Source organism: Filicampus tigris, chromosome 2 (genome assembly GCF_054856515.1).
Source record: "Filicampus tigris isolate MCC_2025a chromosome 2, RoL_Ftig_1.0, whole genome shotgun sequence".
Taxonomy (NCBI): Eukaryota; Metazoa; Chordata; class Actinopteri; order Syngnathiformes; family Syngnathidae; genus Filicampus; species Filicampus tigris.
In genome coordinates this window covers 24,185,538-24,205,841 of record NC_141218.1, presented here as the reverse complement: position 1 = coordinate 24,205,841, position 20,304 = coordinate 24,185,538, and the positions used below count along the sequence as shown (strand labels likewise).

The 20,304-nt window shown below is 41.5% G+C and overlaps 2 protein-coding genes across 4 annotated transcripts in view; both read left to right on the top strand.

Annotated features, from left to right (window-relative positions):
* The first annotated feature begins 5,791 nt into the window (after positions 1-5,791).
* On the top strand, positions 5,792-15,059 carry smim32 (small integral membrane protein 32). 3 transcript variants are annotated; one of them, XM_086019604.1, is made up of 2 exons: positions 5,792-6,438; positions 13,719-15,059. In XM_086019604.1, the coding sequence occupies exon 2, from the start codon at positions 13,739-13,741 to the stop codon at positions 14,084-14,086; it is 348 nt and encodes a 115-aa protein (XP_085875730.1). In that variant the 5' UTR covers positions 5,792-6,438; positions 13,719-13,738; the 3' UTR covers positions 14,087-15,059. The 3 variants fall into 3 exon arrangements, with proteins under 3 accessions (XP_085875730.1, XP_085875713.1, XP_085875721.1); XM_086019587.1 differs by having other exon boundaries at positions 5,797-6,438; positions 13,715-15,059; XM_086019595.1 differs by lacking the exon at positions 5,792-6,438 and adding an exon at positions 10,725-11,159 and having other exon boundaries at positions 13,715-15,059.
* A 3,275-nt stretch (positions 15,060-18,334) lies between these two features.
* The window catches only part of LOC147151845 (protein diaphanous homolog 1-like), a 41,810-nt gene continuing 39,840 nt past the window's right edge, over positions 18,335-20,304 (top strand). The window contains exon 1 of the mRNA XM_086053027.1: positions 18,335-19,183. Coding sequence (XP_085909153.1) covers positions 19,085-19,183 — 99 coding nt within the window. The 5' untranslated portion in view covers positions 18,335-19,084. The remainder of the gene's footprint in view (positions 19,184-20,304) is intronic.

The window sequence follows — 20,304 nt, the reverse complement described above, 5'->3', positions numbered from 1 at the left end:
CTACAGGCGTAAGGCGAGAAATGGACCGGGAAATTTTAGTAAAATGCCCAGCTCTGACAAAATGGAAACAAACCCTACAGCAGGGGTGGGCAATTCCAGTCCTCAAGGGCCAGTATCCTGCATGTTTTCTACGCCTCCCTGCTGCAACACACCTGATTCAAATGATCATAAAATCAGCAAGGTCTGCAGAAGCTGGATAACGATTCTGATCATTTGAATCAGGTGGGTTACAGCAGGGTGACATAAAACATACTGGAACCTCAAGGACTGGAATTGCCCACCACCGCCCTAAAGAGTTGATGAGAGAACTGTAAAAGAAAAAAAAAGGAAAGTCGTTCCTAGGAAAACGCTTTTCTACCGCTGAAAGACACAACACTTGGTGAAAAACACAGACATGTTATTAATACACCTACAAACTGTTTTAAAAGACCAAATTAGCATAAATGCTACAGTACAGTGTGGTGCAATGTGCATCACATTTTCCCTCAGCGTATGTTTGTAGTGTGGAAAAGTACACACATAATCTTTGCTGACTTTCAAGGAATACATTTGGGACTGTGGGCCTTCTGTTAACGTATTTCTTTTTTATTCAACATTATTAAAGTCAGAAGAATAATTGGAGCTTTCTTGTTCGTTCGTCTTTATTTTGTTTATCTCCAATTTGAAGCTTGAAGTTTGCTTCATGGATGAGTTGTATTGCCACCCTCGTCCCCCACTTATTATTTTCTTTGTCACGGATTAAGTGGATTAGGAATCAGAAAGAGAGCGAATGATGGGTGAAGAGGGAAGCACAAGGGAGATAATGGAAAAACATGGAGGACATATAAAAGGCAACAAGAGATGTACAAGTGTGCAGAGCCAGTGCTGTGAGTGAGTGAGTGACTGAGTGAGTGACTGAGTGAGTGACTGAGTGAGTGAGTGACTGAGTGACTGAGTGACTGAGCGAGTGAAAGGGGTCATTAAATTTGTATTTTTCTTTTTTACCACTAATTTGTTACAGGCCTTTAATAGAGGCTGGATATCTGTGTAGAATTACAATTGACCTTTAATTCATCAAAATTCCATACTGGTGGCTTATGGCTAATGATCTCAACCTCATCGCTAGCGCAATTTGTCACACACCATGGGCTTTTGAGGACTAAGGCCACAGCCAACGGGAAATGGAAGCCTCACTGAGGTCGGACTAAATGCATCTCCTTTTAGGACCTTTTTGGACCTTTAAGGACCTTTGAGGACAACGGCCGTGGCCAACAGGAAACGAAAGCCTCACCGTGATAATAGACGATAGACGATTACATAGACTGAAAAAATGGGCTTCTGACTATTCTCAGTCCGACTATTTTTTTTTAAAAGTTTCCCCTTCTATCGTTTACCGCCTACAAAATATGCGTCCGACCGTCCGTCATAGGCGCATAGATGGGCCAGTCCGTCACATAATGCCCAGCTCTAAAAATTAGGTACATCTGCACATTGGCATGAGATCACTGCACAAGTTAATAATCTACACTACACAAGCTAATAATGGTAAATTTCAGGATACTACTGTGAATTAAAAGATATATATCTTTATTTTTGTGCTAATTTACAGTATATGTGTTTTTAATACTGTGTAGGAATGCAGCAAAAATATGGGTCGCTTGTAAGAGTGTAGGTATTTAATAGCGCCCCGGAGAAATGCCTGCATTACTCCTGCTCGCCTCTAGGGGCATCACGTCGAATTTTGAATTACTTAGCGGATATTTTGATGACAAACCTTGTTATATCAGTCTTGAAATATGATGGGGCCTACAATAAAATCTTAGGAGGATTTTTTTAAAATCAAATTAGTGGTTAATACTTTGACCAAAACACACACACAATTCACGTTAGACTTCTGTATGTTTATTACCTACAGCTATTGAAACATCTATGAGGGTGGGAGGCAGTTGACATCCAAACTGCAGCTTCGGCAGTCTATTCTGATATCCTTCAAATAAATTCCAGCAGAGAATCTGCACATATTCAAAAGTTTGATGGATGCAAGACCGGTGAAACTGCTATCAAATAAGAGGGCCTATGTTCAAATGTAACTTGACTTGTTAAGACCTTTTTGATTGAAATAGTTTGGGATTTCAGCAAATACAACCTCCTAATGCTGGAAATGTAACAAATCACTGTTTTCAGCCCTTTACAATCTATCAAATGTCTTGAATCACTGCTGTGCTTAATAATTTGGAACAGTGTAGTTATCATTGGGAGGTTTGTTTCAAAACATTTAATTATTCTCTAACAATTGATTATTTGATAATTATATGCTGAGTGCCATTTGCATAGATTATAAAATCCTGAGAAGAACATAATTTGCATAGTAATTTGGAACCGCTGTATATTAGGACCACCTCACATTACGATTCAATGCATTTCCACCACAACTATCAAATAAAATACATAAAACATATCGCTGAATTAATACCTCCTGAACTGTCAAGGAAAACGCAACTCTTTGCATCTCCTCTCAACCTGATCACATTTGCTGATTAAGAAGATTTTACCCTGCTAATAATCCTTGCCAATTCTGGCAACACTGATAACAACTTCAGGGTATTTTCATTAATGTTTAGCTTTTTTTTCCTCCCAGCTCCCCCTCAATGTATTTTTAGATTAGCCTTGTGGATAGTAATGCTGATGATGAGGATAGTAGCAAGCCAGCAGCCATGCAGGGAGTGTGTGTAATAAACCGCAATTACTGCTTCACCCGTCACATGTGTAAACAAAGCTTTGGGCTGTGATTAAATTTCCCATGTGAGCATGGTATAAAAAAAATCTTCCCTTTTGTAATTGCTCTTTATATTTGCATGTGGATTTCATGTGGGCCACTAAATGGTTGATGTCTGTTATTTGTAGTCCACAACCTTGTTTTGCCTAAAAAAAAAATCACAGCTTCTAATTCTGTAACAATCAGCAGGTCTTGTTTTCCTTGTTTTTGTTTTTTTTGCTGCAATATGCATGTGTGTGTGGAAAGTGTAAGTGTCCTTGCAGAGTGCCTGCTCAGCCTTCTGTTGTGACAGAACAGGTGCAAATGAATATGAAACAGACCGCCAGTGCTTTTAGAGTCGGCCCCTTTTGTGTCCACGCTCATGTCCGAAGCGTCATGGAAGAAGAGTACGCCTGGCTTCTTTGTGTCAATTACCACTCAAGTGTCAAATCAAACACACACCCAGGGAGAGACAACATCACAGTACGATGCAACCACAAAATGTGAACTTTTACACTCACTAATACCGAAGGCCATTGGCGGTTCTAGACCATTTTATCTGGGGTGGCGAGGTGGTAGCGGGAGGTTCAGTTGGCAGGGCAGAGGCTATAACATTCCCCCTCCCACATACGCACGTGCACACACACACGCAAACACACGTTTCTACTTTGTAATCCAGCATTCATTTTCTACATTCCCTGGCAAGTTTTATGCATGTCAAGTGAATAAAATTGCTTAATATTGAGCATTAACCCAGTCTGTGTAGGTTATGCAATAACAATTCTCAACAAGGGCTGAGAAGTTCCAACTAGATGTAGTCAGGCTCACATCCACACACAGCTTAGGCTCTGTTACCAGTCCTCTCGAGAGGGGTTGGACACTCTTCCGCTCTTGCCCAAGGTGAGAGGCGCCGAGCAGGTGAGGACATACTTATTGCGCGATGGCTTGGTGCCTGCACATTGAGGTTCAACCCGGTGGACGAGAGGGTAGCGTCCTTCCGCCTTAGCGCGAGGGGACGTGTCCTGACTATGGTTTATGCCTATGTACCAAACAGCAGTTCAGAGTACCCACCCTTTTTGGAGTACTTGGAGGGTGTGCTGGAGAGCACGCCCCCTGTGGACGCCATCGTTCCGCTCAGGGACTTCAATGCTCACATGGGCAATGACAGTGAGACCTATAAGGACGTGATTGGGAGGAATGGTAATGTTTGTCCTCTTGAGTGAACCATACGATTTAAGATAATAAAGAGAGAAAAATATATGACAAATGCGACACTGCATTTTAAGGTCAATCGAGGAAAATGTATCTAATCTAAGCAGTCTACATAAAACATAATTATGCTGCATGTGTATAGGATATGTATGTATTTATGTGTTGCAGCTGTGTATATTAGCTAAACATTAGGGTTAGGGTAAGGATGACTCACTATTTCAGTTGCAGTTGAACTTGTTGGCTTAATGTTGGCATTAGACGTACTTAGCTGATTCTGACTAAGGGTCCGGATCCGCACCAGTTCTTAGAAGGCAAGGCGCCGGCTGAGACAGCCCGCTGGGCCGGCCGGTCGGGATAACCAACCCCGCCAAGGATGACCGTTGGCACTGTGGGGTCCCAGCACCCGCCGCAGCTGGGGAGATCCGGGCGAATGTCTTGAGTCGCCGCCGTGGCCCGCACCTGCTGACATGGAGCGAGCGGAGGGGCTGACTGAGAGGATCGGCCAGTGAAGACGAGCTGCCGTGGTGTGCAACTGCACCGCAGCTTCAGCGTCAGGAGAGGCTGCGCGCCGTGCGCACGCATATTATGTCCATCCTATTTCATTCGTGCTTCTTCCTCGCGGCTGACGAGGAATCAAAATATATCACAGACATTCTGAAATCTGAACGAGAGGCTGGAATAGAATGTCACATTCTATGCATGTATAGTCTTGATTGCATGACCAGACTGAAAAAAAAAATCATAATGCATCTCTATTGTTCAGGGGGGCGGGCAAAACGTCAAGGCGGGCCATATCCAGCCCATGGGCCGTAGTTTGGGGACCTCTGCTCTAGCTGAATGAGCTAGCTACTAGTTATTGCTAGCACTAGTAGCAAGTAGCAAACACTACACACTAATAGACATTATTCCTGACAACGTACTCAACATTTCAAGACAGAGGTTAAGTTAAACCAAATGGCCACCATAACTTACCAGATATGAAATGAGCACTGCAACCGCGGGCATTCCTGATTATGTCCTCGATCCAGTTGTGCGTTTAAAAGCTTGCAGCTACAGGCTCCTCTGGTGTTTCTGAGATGGCCTATGTCTGGAATTGAGAAAAGTTTTAACTTCTATCTACTGATTTATACACCCGTACACACAACAGCATGTTGATATTGTTTGAAACTATTCAAAAACTAACAACTCCATGCTAAAATACAAATATTCACAGCCACACTATATGTGTCTCTTGTTGTTTTGGGTCAATGATGCGTGCACAGCATTTGATGAGGTAGAATGGAAAATAATTTAGGGACAATGGTGATAAATCGAAAGCCCTGCGTGCGGTTAATAAATTTGTTTAGGATTCAGTCAGTTTAAGTAAACAGACATTCCTTTTTTCCTAACTAAATTGATCTTTGCTGGCATAAGAAGAAATTATGTTCAATCTTTAAGGATATATTTTCATTGTGGTCAATGAAATTTATGCATGGACATTTTTAGAGGTCATTTAAAAAGTAAATAAAGGATGTGTGATTTTCTGCTTTACATTACCTGAAATGTGGGAGGCTCTGCAGCTACCTGCTGTCTCTCTCTCTCTCTCTCTCTCTCTCTCTCTCTCTCTCTCTTCCCCCTAATAAGAACTCGATGATCACTGGACACGAAATTTCACAGCATTCCTCTGTCCCCCCCCCTCTCATCACTGCAGTGTGGCATTCCCTTCCATCGCCCCACCATAAATAGCTCTCTTAATATCCTCATTACTTTGGAGAGAGAGAGAGATGGGGAGCGAAAGATTTATGTCTACTTTGTGACTTTACTGTAGCACATCCCTGTCAGGTGACACGCCCCCGACACACACGCACTGATGTGCTCTCTCCCCTGTGACACACACATGCAGAAAAGGGCGAAGACAGGAGCTGCCGACCTGCTGCTCCACATCTTTGTGAGGCATTGATTTCACTGTTCTTCTCATTCTAACCTCACCGGAGCATTAATCGCATCCACCTCTCGCTGGTTATATCGCCGTCACTGGAGGAGCAAAGCGAGGGTTTGGGGAAACGCAAGATTCGGCGTGTCCTTCCTCCGCATGTTGCGCGCATAAGCGCATGCTGGCTTGTTGTGATGCACGCTACGACGCACCAGAAGAAATGTGCGCGATCACTCACAGAAGGAGCGTTAAGTCCGTTCAAGATCACCACTACAGTTTTTAATAACCGTAATTTTTGCAAACTGGTCAAGGATTCTTTGATGGATAATTACTTTTCCTGATAAGAACCTGGATTTAAGTCCAGTTTGGTACGTGTCTGTGCGTTGTTTTTTCTTTTAATCCGAACTAGATACATTTGGACAGTGCAGGGTGCTGCGTGCAAATATAGTCGCACAACTGCTTCTCCACAACGCGTCCTCGGTGAGGCTTGTCGGCACCCAACAGAGAACTGTCAGGAATGCGGAGCCCGGATTTGTCCTATCCACCATCACCTGTGACACTCCCAGCAGTGCGCACCCACGTAAGTCTTTATCGTGACAATTATTATTGTTGTAATACAGGTTTTGATGATAATTCATAAAGAGCAAAGTCATATTGTATACAAATAGGGCATGGTCCTATACTCAACCAAACCTAATATTTGATTGCAGCGCCAGGTGTGTACATTAATGTACATAACAATTGTTATGGAGTTTAACACTGACCTTGAAATACACTTTGTGTAGTTTTATCCCACTGTTGTAAGATGCTGACGTTATACGAGCACGCAGTGTTTGGATAAAGAAAAATCAATACATCATACAAACTGATGCTAGCTATAAAGCATTTGGGGGGCACTGTGAACTGGAGGTAGTAAAACCACGTGAGTGATCCCTGCCAATCAGGGATCAAAGTTAATGATAACTTATTGAAAAGAACATTGACATATAATATTGTGCATGTAGTGGTTATACCTGCATGCAGCACTTTATAGCTCATCTGCCACACCCTTTTGAGGTGCTGGCTTTGAATCTTGTGTGGATTTTGCATGTTCTCCCAGTGCATTTGTGGGCTTTGTCCGATTATTCCATAGCTTCCTCCCTCAAAAACATGAATGTTAGATTCATTTAAAACTCTAAATCAGGTATTCTCAAAAGTGTGTTACGTTAGGCCTACACGTAGTGGTACGCGAGCACCCTCTAGTGGTATGCAAAGAATCACTGAATTTAATGTTGAAACGTTATGTTATGTTATGTTATTTTATGTTATGTTATGTTATGTTATGTTATGTTATGTTATGTTATGTTATGTTATGTTATGTTATGTGCATAACGTTACAGTACCTTAAACATTTCCTAAATCGAGTACAGTACATTTGTTGAGTACAGTTCAGTTGTATTTAACTTTTTAATACAATGCAGTACATTTACATTGAACCTTTTAGAACTGTTTGTTTTCAAAAATGTATTTAGTTACAATTATTATTCAACTTATGTGGAATAGATTTTAATTGATCATTATTTAAATACAGCTTGTATTTCCCTACAGTTAAGTGCAGTGTTGATCTACAAACTCCGCACAAGATTGCAATGGCTTTGATATTAAGTAGACTTTTTAGGGATGAAACCTGCCTTGTTTTTGATGATAGCACGGTGGCCGACTGGTTTGCTCATCCACCTCCCAGAACAGACATGCATGGTTAAAATCTGGCCTGTGTCTGGAGTTTGTATGTTTTCTGTGCCTGTGCAGGTTTTCTCTGGGTACTCCGGTTTACTCCCACATTCCAAAAACATGCACAGTAGGTTAATGGAACACTCGAGTCTAGATTTTCCCAAATGTGATTGTGAGCGTGAATGGTTGTTTGTCTGTGGCTACGTTTACACCGCAGGTCTTACTGGTCAATGCGGATTTATTTTAAAAATCCAATTTTTTTGTGTACGCGTTAGTATAACATTATAAATATGACCTCGGTCTCTCTCGTGTAGGAAAATATGCATCTACAAAGTAACTGCATGCACAGAAGAGACGACGTCACTCACGATGTAGTGTCTATGTAGGTAAGGAGGTAGAAATACAGTACTTGGGGGAAATTATGAGGCCAGGCTTTTCTATCTCATTTTATGAAGATGTCACTAAAGATGTCACATCATAACAGTGCGTAAAAACATTAATCGATCTGTACTGTGGCTGAATACTACTATCATAATAAATGTCCACTTTATGCTTCATGTTTGAAGCGTGATTAAATTAGAGTCAAATATAAAGTCAATACTGTTACTCAAAACAACTTTGCAGATTAGATCTCCCTGCTGCCAGCACTTTCCCTCCGCCCGCGTGGAGCACATTTTGGACTGAGGATGACGTCAATGTCAGATATATGCTATCCGATCTAGGACCAAATATGAAAGTGGCCCAGGTTGCATTTGAAAAAATCGGATTTGAATCGTTCAGACTGTTATAAAAAAAACAACTGATACAGGCCGGGTCAGGGCAAAAAAATCTGATCTGGGTCGCATTTGCCTGCGGTGTGAACAAAGCATATGTGCCCTGTGTTGGCTGGCAACTAGTTCAAGCGGAAGTCAACCCAAACATATTTTTTTCAAGAATATGTTCCCTGCAGGCCCACTAGTTGAAACACGGCATTCTGATTAATTTTGCGTTTGTGGAATATAAATTAAGCAGCAAAATGCACTCATTTTTAGCCATCTCCGAGGGTGGTCATTTTGTCTTCTGTAGACTGAAAATGACATCACAACTGCTCACAACGACCAATCACAGCTGACCTTTTCTCTGAATCTGAGCCGCGATTGGTATATATTCTTGAAAAAAATGTGTTTGGGTTGACTTCTGCTTTAAGAGATTACCCCGCCTGCTGCCCAAAAACGGCTGGGGTAGACTCCAGCACGCCCGCGACCCTCGTGAAGATGAGCGGTTCGGATAATGGATAGATGTTTTTGATGAACACTGAGGCCAACTACATTAATGCATTTTAATCTTTGCCATGATGGCACTTAGAGAGCTATGTATTTTTTGAAGTCATACTTGGTGTAAAAAGTTTGAGAAACACTGCTCTAAATGATCCAATGTTGAGAGTGTGAATGGTTGTTTATCTGTACTTGCCCTGCCATTAGCTGGTGACTAGACAAGGTTACCTTGCCTCTCATGTGGGACGCAGCGTAGTTGTAATAGACAATTATAGGAGTACTGTATACTAGAGATAAAAACTCTTTTACTCTTCAATAAAATGTTTTCTTTTCAAAGTTGAGTGAATATATTATGTTAGCCACTTATTTGTAGTTAAGTGTTACTATAAGTAACACTCTAGGGCAGTGGTGTCCAAACTACGGCCATTTGCCATTACCAGCAGGGCTCCAGACTAACTTTTTTTCGAGGAGTACAGTAGCCCCTAAACTAATATCTTAGAAAATATAGGGGCGCACATTAATCACAAATTGACTTGCAAAGTAAATATTCACTTTTTCACTAATTTTCACTATGTTACTGATGAATGGGCGGAGTGTGGAGTGGAAGTTTTTCAACAACAAAACATATTCAACAATTAAAAAGAAAAATATCAGCAAATTTATTGGTCACACATCAGCGAGTAGATGAAAAGTTAAGTTCCTTTGTTTAAAATTTTAGGGCAAAATGTCACCATTTAGTGGTCGTCTGGAGCCCTACCCATGAATACAGATTCAATTTCAGAAACAAAAAAAAAATGTTTCCTTACTTTCTGCTGTCTGTGTCAAGGTCTCATTTGATTTGAACATATCACATGAATGATTGATTGAGATTGTAGCGAATATGCCTTCATTTGGACCACATCTTCAGGGCTGGAGGCAAGAGTCAGCCCGGAGATGCCATCAAGTCTACTACAACCTCACTTCAAAACAATGGAATCACCATTGCCATTTGACTCAACAAGTACATGCTAGGACTCAGAAAGACCCAATATCCTGATAAGGAGCCACTTGTCGTCATCTGAAAACCTCTCCAGACAACGGATGCGGATTCGAACGGCCTTAAAACAGACTTTTTGGAGCCTCCTCAGCAGAGGGGCCAGCCCGACGAACATTGACAATGCTGGATGAAGACCGACCCCAAGAGGTCGACATGGGAACTGCAGCATTAAACTTCCTATGCTCTTGATCAATCAAAATGACCTTGAATTGAAACATTTTTGAATGTATGTTTGTGTATTACTTACTTTGTGTATCCTGCTAACTTTGCATTGAGGCATCTGCTTCGCTGTGGTAACAATCATTTTCCTGGTCACGTTTAACCGTGTAGATTTTGGGTTAAACTCATATCTTTGACTCCTAAACTTTAGACGCATTCAGAATAAGATGTTTCCAGCTGAAGTATGACAGTTGATACCAGTTACAAATTGTGAAATGCACAAAGGTTTTAAACAGGACAATTTAATAGACCCTAGACCCTGGACGCCTCCCTGGTGAGGTGTTCCGGGCATGTCCCACCGGCAGGAGACCCCGAGGACGACCCAGAACACGCTGGAGGGACTATGTCTGCCTGGGAACGCCTTGGGATCCCTCCGGAAGAGCTGGAAGATGTTGCTGGGGAGAGGGAAGCCTGGGCTTCCCTGATGAAGCTGCTGCCTCCGCTGCTGCCTTCGGATAAGCGGGAGATAATGGATGGATGGAATTTAATACTCAAATCTAACTTTATTGTCATGAATTGAGGCTCACCTGAAACCTGAGCTGAAGAAACCCCCTTACTTTTTTTAAGGAGATAAAAAGGCCTGGCCTTTGTCTCACTCTCTCCCTCAACTTGACGCTCTCTCAAAATAATCTCTTCAAGAATTGGCTCTTCAAAAATCTCGCCCTCTCCAAAACACGAGATCCTCCTTTCAAAAGAAACTTCTCAAACTCTCGTTCACCTCTCAATTTTTTTTTTAAAATCTTTTGGCTGCATTTTTGATTGCACTCCCACGCATCGAAAATCACCCGCGGTCGGCTGGCACAAAGCTGAAAATTGGAGTCCCCCAAACCTTTGTCACCACACAGGTATTCGTGGTAGACGCACCGAACTCCGGCGGGCACAGCAAACGCTGAAGCAACACGCGAGTGTTGCCGCCTTTTGGAGCCTGACAACGCGCAGCGGCCGGACTCCATGAGAACCCAACCAAGGTTTGGTTCCGCACCAAGCAGCCTTCTTCTATTTTTCCTTTTTTTGGTTGTTCTTCCATCTGCAAATGAGTGAAGGTCCTTCCCATCTTCGCTCATCACGTGAGCTTCAGCAAATGTAAGTGACTACTGTGTGACTCGCCGAGGCTTTTCACAGTGAGTGCATACAAATTGATAGTGAACGCTAGCAAACTTTGTGCATTTCATAAAGGCCGCCGACTTGACTGTAGTCGTCCTTACTCTCACCTATCAAACGTCCCCTTTTTCCTTTCCTCCCAGTTAATATCGATATTTGTTTTCTTAATTTTTCTTCATTTATTTAGGCTTGCTATATGGTAGTGTTTTCTTGTATGTTAGAATAGTTAATAAACATTGTCCATATACAGTAAGTAAAACGTGAATTGTGTGTGTGTTTGGGTCAAGGTATTAACCTCTATTTTACTTATTTTGTTGTAGTACCTTCACATTTTATGACTGATATAATGAGTTTTTTTCTTCAAATTCCCCTCTAAATTACATAAAACTTTGACGTGGTGCCCCTAGAGGCGGGCAGGAGTAATGCAGGCATTGCTCCCGGCCACTACAAACTATTGACACTCTTACGAGTGACCCCCATTTTCGCTACAAGATCCTCAAGTAAACAGTACTTTAAAATAGTCATCTTATTACACAATAGTTTTGTTTTGGGTCTGAATGTGAAGTTATGCTCAGGGCAGGCGCGAACATATTCTAGTTTGATACAGGGCTGCAGGCAAAATCCCAAATTGCTTGCTTCATCACCTTTAAATGAAGGTTAAGAATAACAAACAAAAAAGAGCTCAAATAACTGTAATACATAATTACTTAATTGAATAACTTTAGTGCGTTCAGTGAAGTCGGAGAACGTCAAAGTGGCCCTTTCATCCTTCGATTTTTCTGTATGATTTTTTTGAATGAAAAACTTTTGACACCCCTTCTCTCTGAGTTTTATTTGTAACTGTGCGGCACGAGGTGTATCTCTGCATGGAGGCAGGTTAGACCTGGTGTTGGTAATTTCACATCTACAGGACATTCCTTCTGCTGCGCGGGCCTGCCCAACTTGGTGGAGACTGGTCTGCCAAACCAGCAAAAGCGAAGCGCGCCTTGCGCTGATAGGAAAATCAAGATTTGAATCCGGTATTTGGGCCACCGCACAGATGTGCTGTCTATGAAAATAAAGCCCTAAATGTTATTAGTTTGAGTTTAATTTTTGGAATGTGCAATCATTTACAAATTTAAAAGACTTGAAAAACGTATATGTCGAGCAAAACTGTTACTAATTCTGCGTTCTGAATCCTCTCAGCTGCTTGAGGTCCCTTCACTCTGTTTCTGTTTGCTAGTCTTATGCCCAGTTGTTGGGAAACAATGGATTGACAATTTTTTTAAAAAACATTTTCCAGAGATAAAGGTTGCCCACGGTAACAGGTTAGCGTGAGGCAGTGGAGGTGTGGCAGCTGTCAAGTGTGCCCCCGAGCGCACAGCAAATGGTTGACACTTTGGCGATCACGCCTTCTGTCTCTTATTGGTCATTTTTCCTCAGGCGTGGTGGTTTCCTAAATATAAAATTAGAGGGCCGTAGGGTACCAATTTTTCCCCTCAGACAATTTTACTCATATACTTCTGTGAGGTCATATAGAACGTATTAACAAATATGACAAAAATGTATATTTTGGGGAAAATCTACTCTCCTTTTAAAGATAAGATTGGGTGTAAACATATTTTTACACTTGTATGAGTTAAGAATGTTAAAATATGACTTAAAGGGACGGTGGGGCCAGGATGGCCATGTTTTCACTAACAAGTTCATTTCATATATTTTTTGATCAGGAAAATGAAAAGAGTTGTCATTTTCTATTTTATCAATAAATTTTGGAGAAATTAGGAAATAAGTGACTCCATGAATAACGCCCCTTGTTAATGAGGAGAATGGCCCCGCCCTCTAGCATTCTATCCCTGTTCGGCCGGAGTCACAGAAGTAACCGATTCAAAACTCTCCATTGGAAATCATTGTACTTTCATTGCTTATAACGTCCAAAAACGGCGATCAATTGGCACCAAAATTTATGTGGACACCTCTACTAATGCCCACTTCAACATATCAAAAGAATTAACCTCTCCGTGGCTAATTTATATAAGAATGAGGAAATGTGGAAGTCATAGGATGGGACCAGCGTACACTACTTCTTTGCTTAAAAAAAAAAAAAAGAGGCGGGGAAATTTGTGGTAAACCTAATCACAAAAAAAGCCCTTAAATCACTACAGAGTCTTTTGAGGTGGGCATTTTAGTATTAATGTCATTTTTACATGCAAACCTATTGTATAAGTGCCAATGTTAAGCTCACCCAAGTGTCTCTTTAAGCTAAGACATTGCTTTTACAGTTAATAAGTCGTTTGTGTTGGTGACCATGTGACCAGTTTGACCATGGGATGGATTTCATTTGTTTTCTGAGGAAAATTGTTTCAAAAGCCAAACATATTGGAGGTCTCCCAGTGTCTCTGAATGAATTGGGTTCCAATGTATTTAATACATGGCTCAATGTTGCGCTCTCTTTTAACAGATCTTGACCTGGCAGTATGAAAGTTTTTAAAAAATTTTATTTAATTCACAAGTCCTAAAAAGCACTCTGTGTGTTGTTTCCCCTTTTGTCCACCCAGCCAGACAGTGAGCCGACATAGGTCATGCTGAGACAGGTCCTCCTCAACTCCACCAGTACCCCACACCTTGACCTAGTGCTCATGGCCCAGTCTTCTACAAGCGCCCCCACCGCTGTCAATGTGTCTCATGGGGGCTTGGTAAGCGTGGCCGCCCTACTGAGACCCACCACGGGTCGCGGGGGAGGAGGCGGAGGGCTCCGAGATGGCGAGCTCCACAAACCTGACCTGCTCACCTACATCGTCATGTGCCTACTGTTGTTTCTACTGGTGCTGACCATTGTGTTCTTCATCAACTGTCAGCTGCGAAACTCTTTCTTCGCCTCCATGCCATATGACAGGTCACTCAGAGAGGCCCGGACATCATACAAGTAGCCTGAAGGTTGAGATTCTGGACCATGTAATGCTTCTTCATATGAAGTTGTTGCCTTTCTCATTTCACTTGGACATTGGACTGCGGATAGAAATGCATAATATGAGCACACACAAGATGGGCGTGGCTAGGTTTAAATCAAAAGATGCAACAGTTTCTTTCTTTCTCTTTCTCTCATTGAGCAAAGTATCATATGTTATGTTTGAAGATTGGGCCTAATGCCGGAGTAGACCCAATTATTCGCTTTCTCACTGGGTAATGTCACATTACTAATGTGTCTCTGAAAACAGAAAACAACTGACAACTCATATGTTTGCAACAAAGTTTGCTTTTATCATTTTCTTTTGACACATTTGTTTGAATGTCTGTTTTATTCAAGTCTTCTGAGGAGTTGGAATAACTCAAAAGCATCGTGGGCGACCTTGATGAGCTAGTATTTGTTTTGTTTGCGAATGCACAAATGAAAATTACTATTTTTGGGAGCCTTGATCATATTTCATACTGAGATTGTGTAGATATCAATGATACACACCAATTTTCATGCTAAACCAGTTACCGTAAGTTAAACAGTGAAATTTTGCATAACCAATGAATGCAGCTTGTAAATGTAATTTCTAAAGTATTTCAGTGTATCTCTGTGGGTGATGTCATATGATAGAGACAACATCTTGCTGAATTCAAGGTACATTTATTTGCCTCTAGTTTGCAAATAAGAACTTGGGGTCGTTATCATGAACTTTTCACATAGTCAAAGAAAATTTCTGTCTTGCCAGATTTCTGGAATTCAGCATTAATAGTGTTTTACCATCGCCTTGAAAGTTCTATTTTTCATGGCAGCTATTATCAGCAGTATGGAAATGTTTGTCTTGTGCAATGATGCGAACAAATCATGTTCCCTATCCTTCTGTAGATTGTACAATAGTGATGAAATGGCAGACTGCAAGACTACACCATACATAAAGATTTTGGAAACCTCTTAAAGTGCAGTCTTTGTGTCATCTGATGAATGAATGCTGCCGTGTTTGTTGCAGAGGTCACTGCTGTGAATTAATACAGCCTCATAGGGCATCTTTATGAAAGCCATCTGGCTGCCGGCTGTACCATTTTTCATTTTTAATTAACCTTTCCCCAATTCAAAGCGTCAGTGTCCTGAGGAAGTAAGACTTGAGGCTGAAGTACAAGACAACTTGTGAGTAATAAACCAAACTGCAGCACTGTCAGCTTCATTGTCACCAGTCATACTCAAATCCTCTTCAGCCTTGTTGTTGGAAACATTCTCTCACATACCACGACGGATAAACTAGTCTATCAGTTTAATCCAGTGGTGACTCGTCTCTGTATATGTTTTTCCAGAGGTAAAGCACATTTGTATTGGACTCTGGAGATTACATAAAAACAGGAGTAGTGGGGGGGGGGGGGGTTGCTGATTTTCAGTCAACATGTATTCATTGTGCATTATCTGAAAGAAAATTCCACAAAAATGAGTGCAGACACACTGGTTATTGTTGAAAGCTGGACTTCAAATTACCAACTCTTATTCATTTGGAAAACCACTCAGGCAAAAAACCCATCTTAATGCACACACAATAACACAAGCTAAAACACCCAATAAAATACTTAAATGATTTGTGTTTGGTGTCACTGATAGTGTAGTGGTACACACGCCTGAGTTGTGTGCGGGCAGCGTGGGATCGATTCCCGCTCAGTGACAGTGTCTATGTGTGCCCTGCGACTGGCTGGCGACCAGTTCGGGGTGTAGTCTGCCTTCGCCCATTGACGGCTGGGATAGGCTCCAGCAACTCCCCGCGACCCTGTATAGGATAAGCGGTTTGGAAGATGACATGATGATGATGATTTGTGTTTGGCGACAGCACAACCGTCACTATTGGCTATCATTTCCATTTCATGTCACAATCTCAGTGTCTGTGGCTCGGCCAAACTCGGTGTTGACCACAAACATAAGGATGTGCGATCACAGCTTTAACATTTACGAGTGTTGGGCATGGCGGTCGACCGGTCGCCTCACAGTTCAGAGATCGTGGGTTCGATCTCGGCTCCGGCCTCCCTGTGTGGAGTTTGCATGTTCTCCCCGTGCCTGCGTGGGTTTTCTCCGGGTACTCCGGTTTCCTCCCACATTCTAAAAACATGCATGGTAAGTTGATTGGACTCTCTAAATTGCCCCTAGGTGTGATTGTGAGTGCGGATGTTTGTCTCTGTGTGCCCTGCGATTGGCTGGCAACCAATTCAGGGTGTTCCCCGCCTACTGCCCGAAGACAGCCGGGATAGGCTCCAGCACGCCCCGCGACCCTTGTGAGGATAAGCGGTATCGATAATGGATGGATGGATGGATTGTTGGGCACGACTATTTTTCCAGCAGATCAGGAGGAAATAATCATGCACTCTTTACACATCCCACACCACCAGAAAATCACTCAGAAGGATATGGTTTAGAGACAACCAAGAATTTGGCCTTTGCTCTCTTTGATCGCAACATAGGGAAAATGCTCAAATTTTGGCCAATTGGCGCTACGTACGTACTACAGTATATGTACAGTACCAGGCATTAGTTCGCACTGCGTTGAGCATGCCTTGCAGTTCACAGTTTAACCACTTGGTAGAGCCCCAGGTCTTTTTGATTGATGTGCGTGCAGAGACAACTAGATGAAACATGCCCTCAGATAGGTGCCAATGTAATAATTATGACCTGAATTGACCTATATATTTTCTTCTTAAGTGGTAATGTCAGCCACAGTAACAATGAAAGTTGAACAACTTGCGCAGAATTTGGCTTGCACTCCATGAAAGCTTTTACAAAGATAAATATGCTCAGTTTTGTTTGACTCTGTCAGAAACCTCTTTATTTAACATTTCCTTTATTGTTGTGGATGCCAATCCTGGTTACAGTAGCAACATGACAGGTTAAGAGACTATCCAATATGATGCAGTGTGTAAATCTACTATTTCAAACTGCAACTTTATACACTATCAAATACTCATAGTCCATCAAAATTGAGTACAGTATAAATGTGATGTTAGTTGTTATGTGCATCCAATGCCTACAAACAACGTGCCACTACACTAGACAGAAGGATAAAACGATGGAATAGCTATAGACGACAGACAGACACACAGACAGACAGACAGATTAATAATAAAAAAGAAAACAACAAATGGGGATGGGCGGATCAATACCAAGATATCGATATTCCGATCCAGAGTGCTCAATTTTAAGTACAGCCTAAAGCGAAAGCATCGTACTTTCATGTAATAAATACATATATTTATTAATCTATAATCTAGACGGTTGAATTGTGTTGCCAAGGGCAAAGAGATTTCTGCCTTGGCAGAAACAGACTGCTTGCTCTGTTCCCGCCCACTAGAATTTTGTAAACACATTTGTTGGGTGAAGAACGATCAGGGTGAATGCTCGTCTCGTAGGCCCTGCATTCCACTGTTGACAAGTTGACATGGAAGTGGTAATAAAATAGTTTAAAGTAGTTTAGTGTAACTGATGTGTGCGTTCCCACTGCTGTGAGCGCAGTGGCAGTGCACATTTGTTTTTGTTTGCAGCTGTGAGTAAAAAAAGTCACTTCCGGTATTAATATCAGATTGATATTGCGATATTGGTCCAGTATGGCTTTGTATTGAATCGAATCCCAAATCACTGGCATCACCCATCCCCAAACAACACCCTACTTGCTATTCTCTAAACATGGAAACCATGCACGGTCATATAAAAAATGTTTTGCTAGCTATAGAAAAGCGCAACATATTCATACTTATCTCCATACAGGAGCATTTTCAACAACAACAAAAAAAAAGTTAAAAGTGTACGGTACATGGTTAGATACCTTCTACCACACCTGATCTGATCTCAGTCACCGGTCTTGCTGTGTGATGTTTGCATTCTTCCTGTGCTTGCGTGGGTTCTCACTTTCCCTCATGCCTAAAAACATGCATGTCAGGTTAATTGAAAACGCCTTAGGTCTTAGTATTACTTAATTTAAAGCAACATCGAAAGGAAAATTTAACTTAATTGGCAGAACTTCTTCAAAATAGTAAGCGTTCAGGGGGCGCGGTTTTAGCCTTTTAGACTTTTCAAAAGTTGACAGTCATGTTAAAAAAATATTGCTAGGGGCTTTTTTTTTTAAAAAATAATAAAAATAATAAAATAATAATAATAATAAATAAAACGTTTCTATATATTTCGAAAAGTTGCTATATCTAGCTACAAGACTGCCAAGTGCAAGCAACACACCAGGCAGGAAGCAGTTCAGGTGTATTCTGACATTGCCTCCACCCCCAAACCGCTTCAGTGGGACTGTCAGAAGAAAGTACAGGAAGAGGACTGGCTCGATGTTAAAGTCATCGCTTTACTGCTGTTATGCCGGAATTGAAAAGCTGACTCGACGGGTAGCAGGCATGGAAAGTCAAGTGGGAGCTCCGGTAGTGCCAGGGCAACATTGAGGAGGCACAACCTGTTGCCTAATCAGTCTGCTAAAAAGTGGGGTTTTCAGTCGGCAGTTTACCTAGTGTACCCTAGCTAAAGCTAACGCTAACTGTGTTCGCTCTCAACTTTGGTGAACTAAACTCATCTCGTAACTCACTTCTGTTTACGTTACACGCGGATATCGGTGGCTGAAGTTGTTTTTTTTCTTTTATAAAGACGTTACAATGCTCATTTTGTGTACGTCTCGACGACGAGGCGCAGCACTTTGAATTTCCCTCCTTCTGGAAGACAGACAGGCGGCTTATCGAGGAGTTCACTCGGCGAGTTTGGCTCGGGACCAGATCATTAGCAACTCTGTGCTAATTGTGGCTGGTTAGCCGGGACACCAGTCCAGGCCCGAGGATCTTATTATCATTATTATGACTTGGCCTCTATGGTCTTGGTAGTTCGTCAGATCAGTCATTTGCTTTGTGGGCTTTTTTTTCGTCAGCAAGATTACCTCCACGCGGAGACTATTTTGACTCCCAGTTGAAGGAAAAGGATTGCAACTATGGATCCACACACGGGATACGCCGCCTCGGCTCCTGGTCCGAAGAAAGACAAGAAGTCAAAGAAGGGCTATGAGGATGGAGAGGGAAAAAAGAAATTTGTGAGTATCCTATCAGCGTCATTTCCTGGCAAAATACATTGTGTTAGGGTTCATGGTTGCTCCGCTCATGTCGTAACGTTGTTTATATTAGCGTTTTAAGTTAAACTACAAAGTCATCAAGCGTACAAACTTGCTATTACGTTCATGTTTAAACGTGAACACCAACTCTATTTGTACTCTGACATGTTATCATATTTCTCTGAAGTATCATACAAGAGGAAGTGTCAAACTAGAAGGAAGTACCTGCCCCCGCCTTAGCACCCAACGTTCCTTCACTACAACACATGAACGTCTATTTTATTTTTTATTAAAAAAAAAGATAGCACTTGAGAGTTTTATTGTCTCGAATTACTCTATAATCAATGTCACATATAGGGTTAGTCCATTGATTTTCCTTCATTACCTCATGTGTAGTATGCTAATATATGATTCAATTTTGGTGTTAACATAGGCACACCGGTGCCTGTCACCAGCCAAGGCTCAGTTGTGTTGCATAACTCAGTTCCTTAGTCATGTCGAGCAACAGGTGAAAAGTGATAGCATAAACACACTGATAATCAGTAACCATAGAGGAGCAACGGGGGACACATGATCACAAAGTAAACAGTAGTACCACATATGCACGTTGGACTTGTACCCCAAACATTTTAATAATACCAGTCCCTGCCGAGTAGTCTTCCACGCATTTTGTGTTGTCTGTTTATTGTAAATGCTTCATTGCAGACAATTAAAAAATAAATAAATAAATAAATAAATAAGTAAATAAATAAATAAGTAAATATATATATATATATATATATATATATATATAATATTTTTTTTTTCTCTGAATTGAAATCAAAAGGTGAGGCATACTTCACAAAATGTTTCAGGAATGCCAATATGTGCATATTTTTGTAGAAGTATGAATAAACATGAGTCATATAGAATTTTGTTGTGTCCAGAGCTAACAATGAGTACACGAGTCTGTGTTTGCATGACTACGGTGCCCTCCGTAGACTTGAGCTATGTCCTTGACGCCAGCACTATTTGAATCTGTTCTGATACAATCTTTATTATGCAACACAAACACACACACCAGTTTTCATCTTAAACTGGAAAGGTTTGGGGAAACTCTGTGT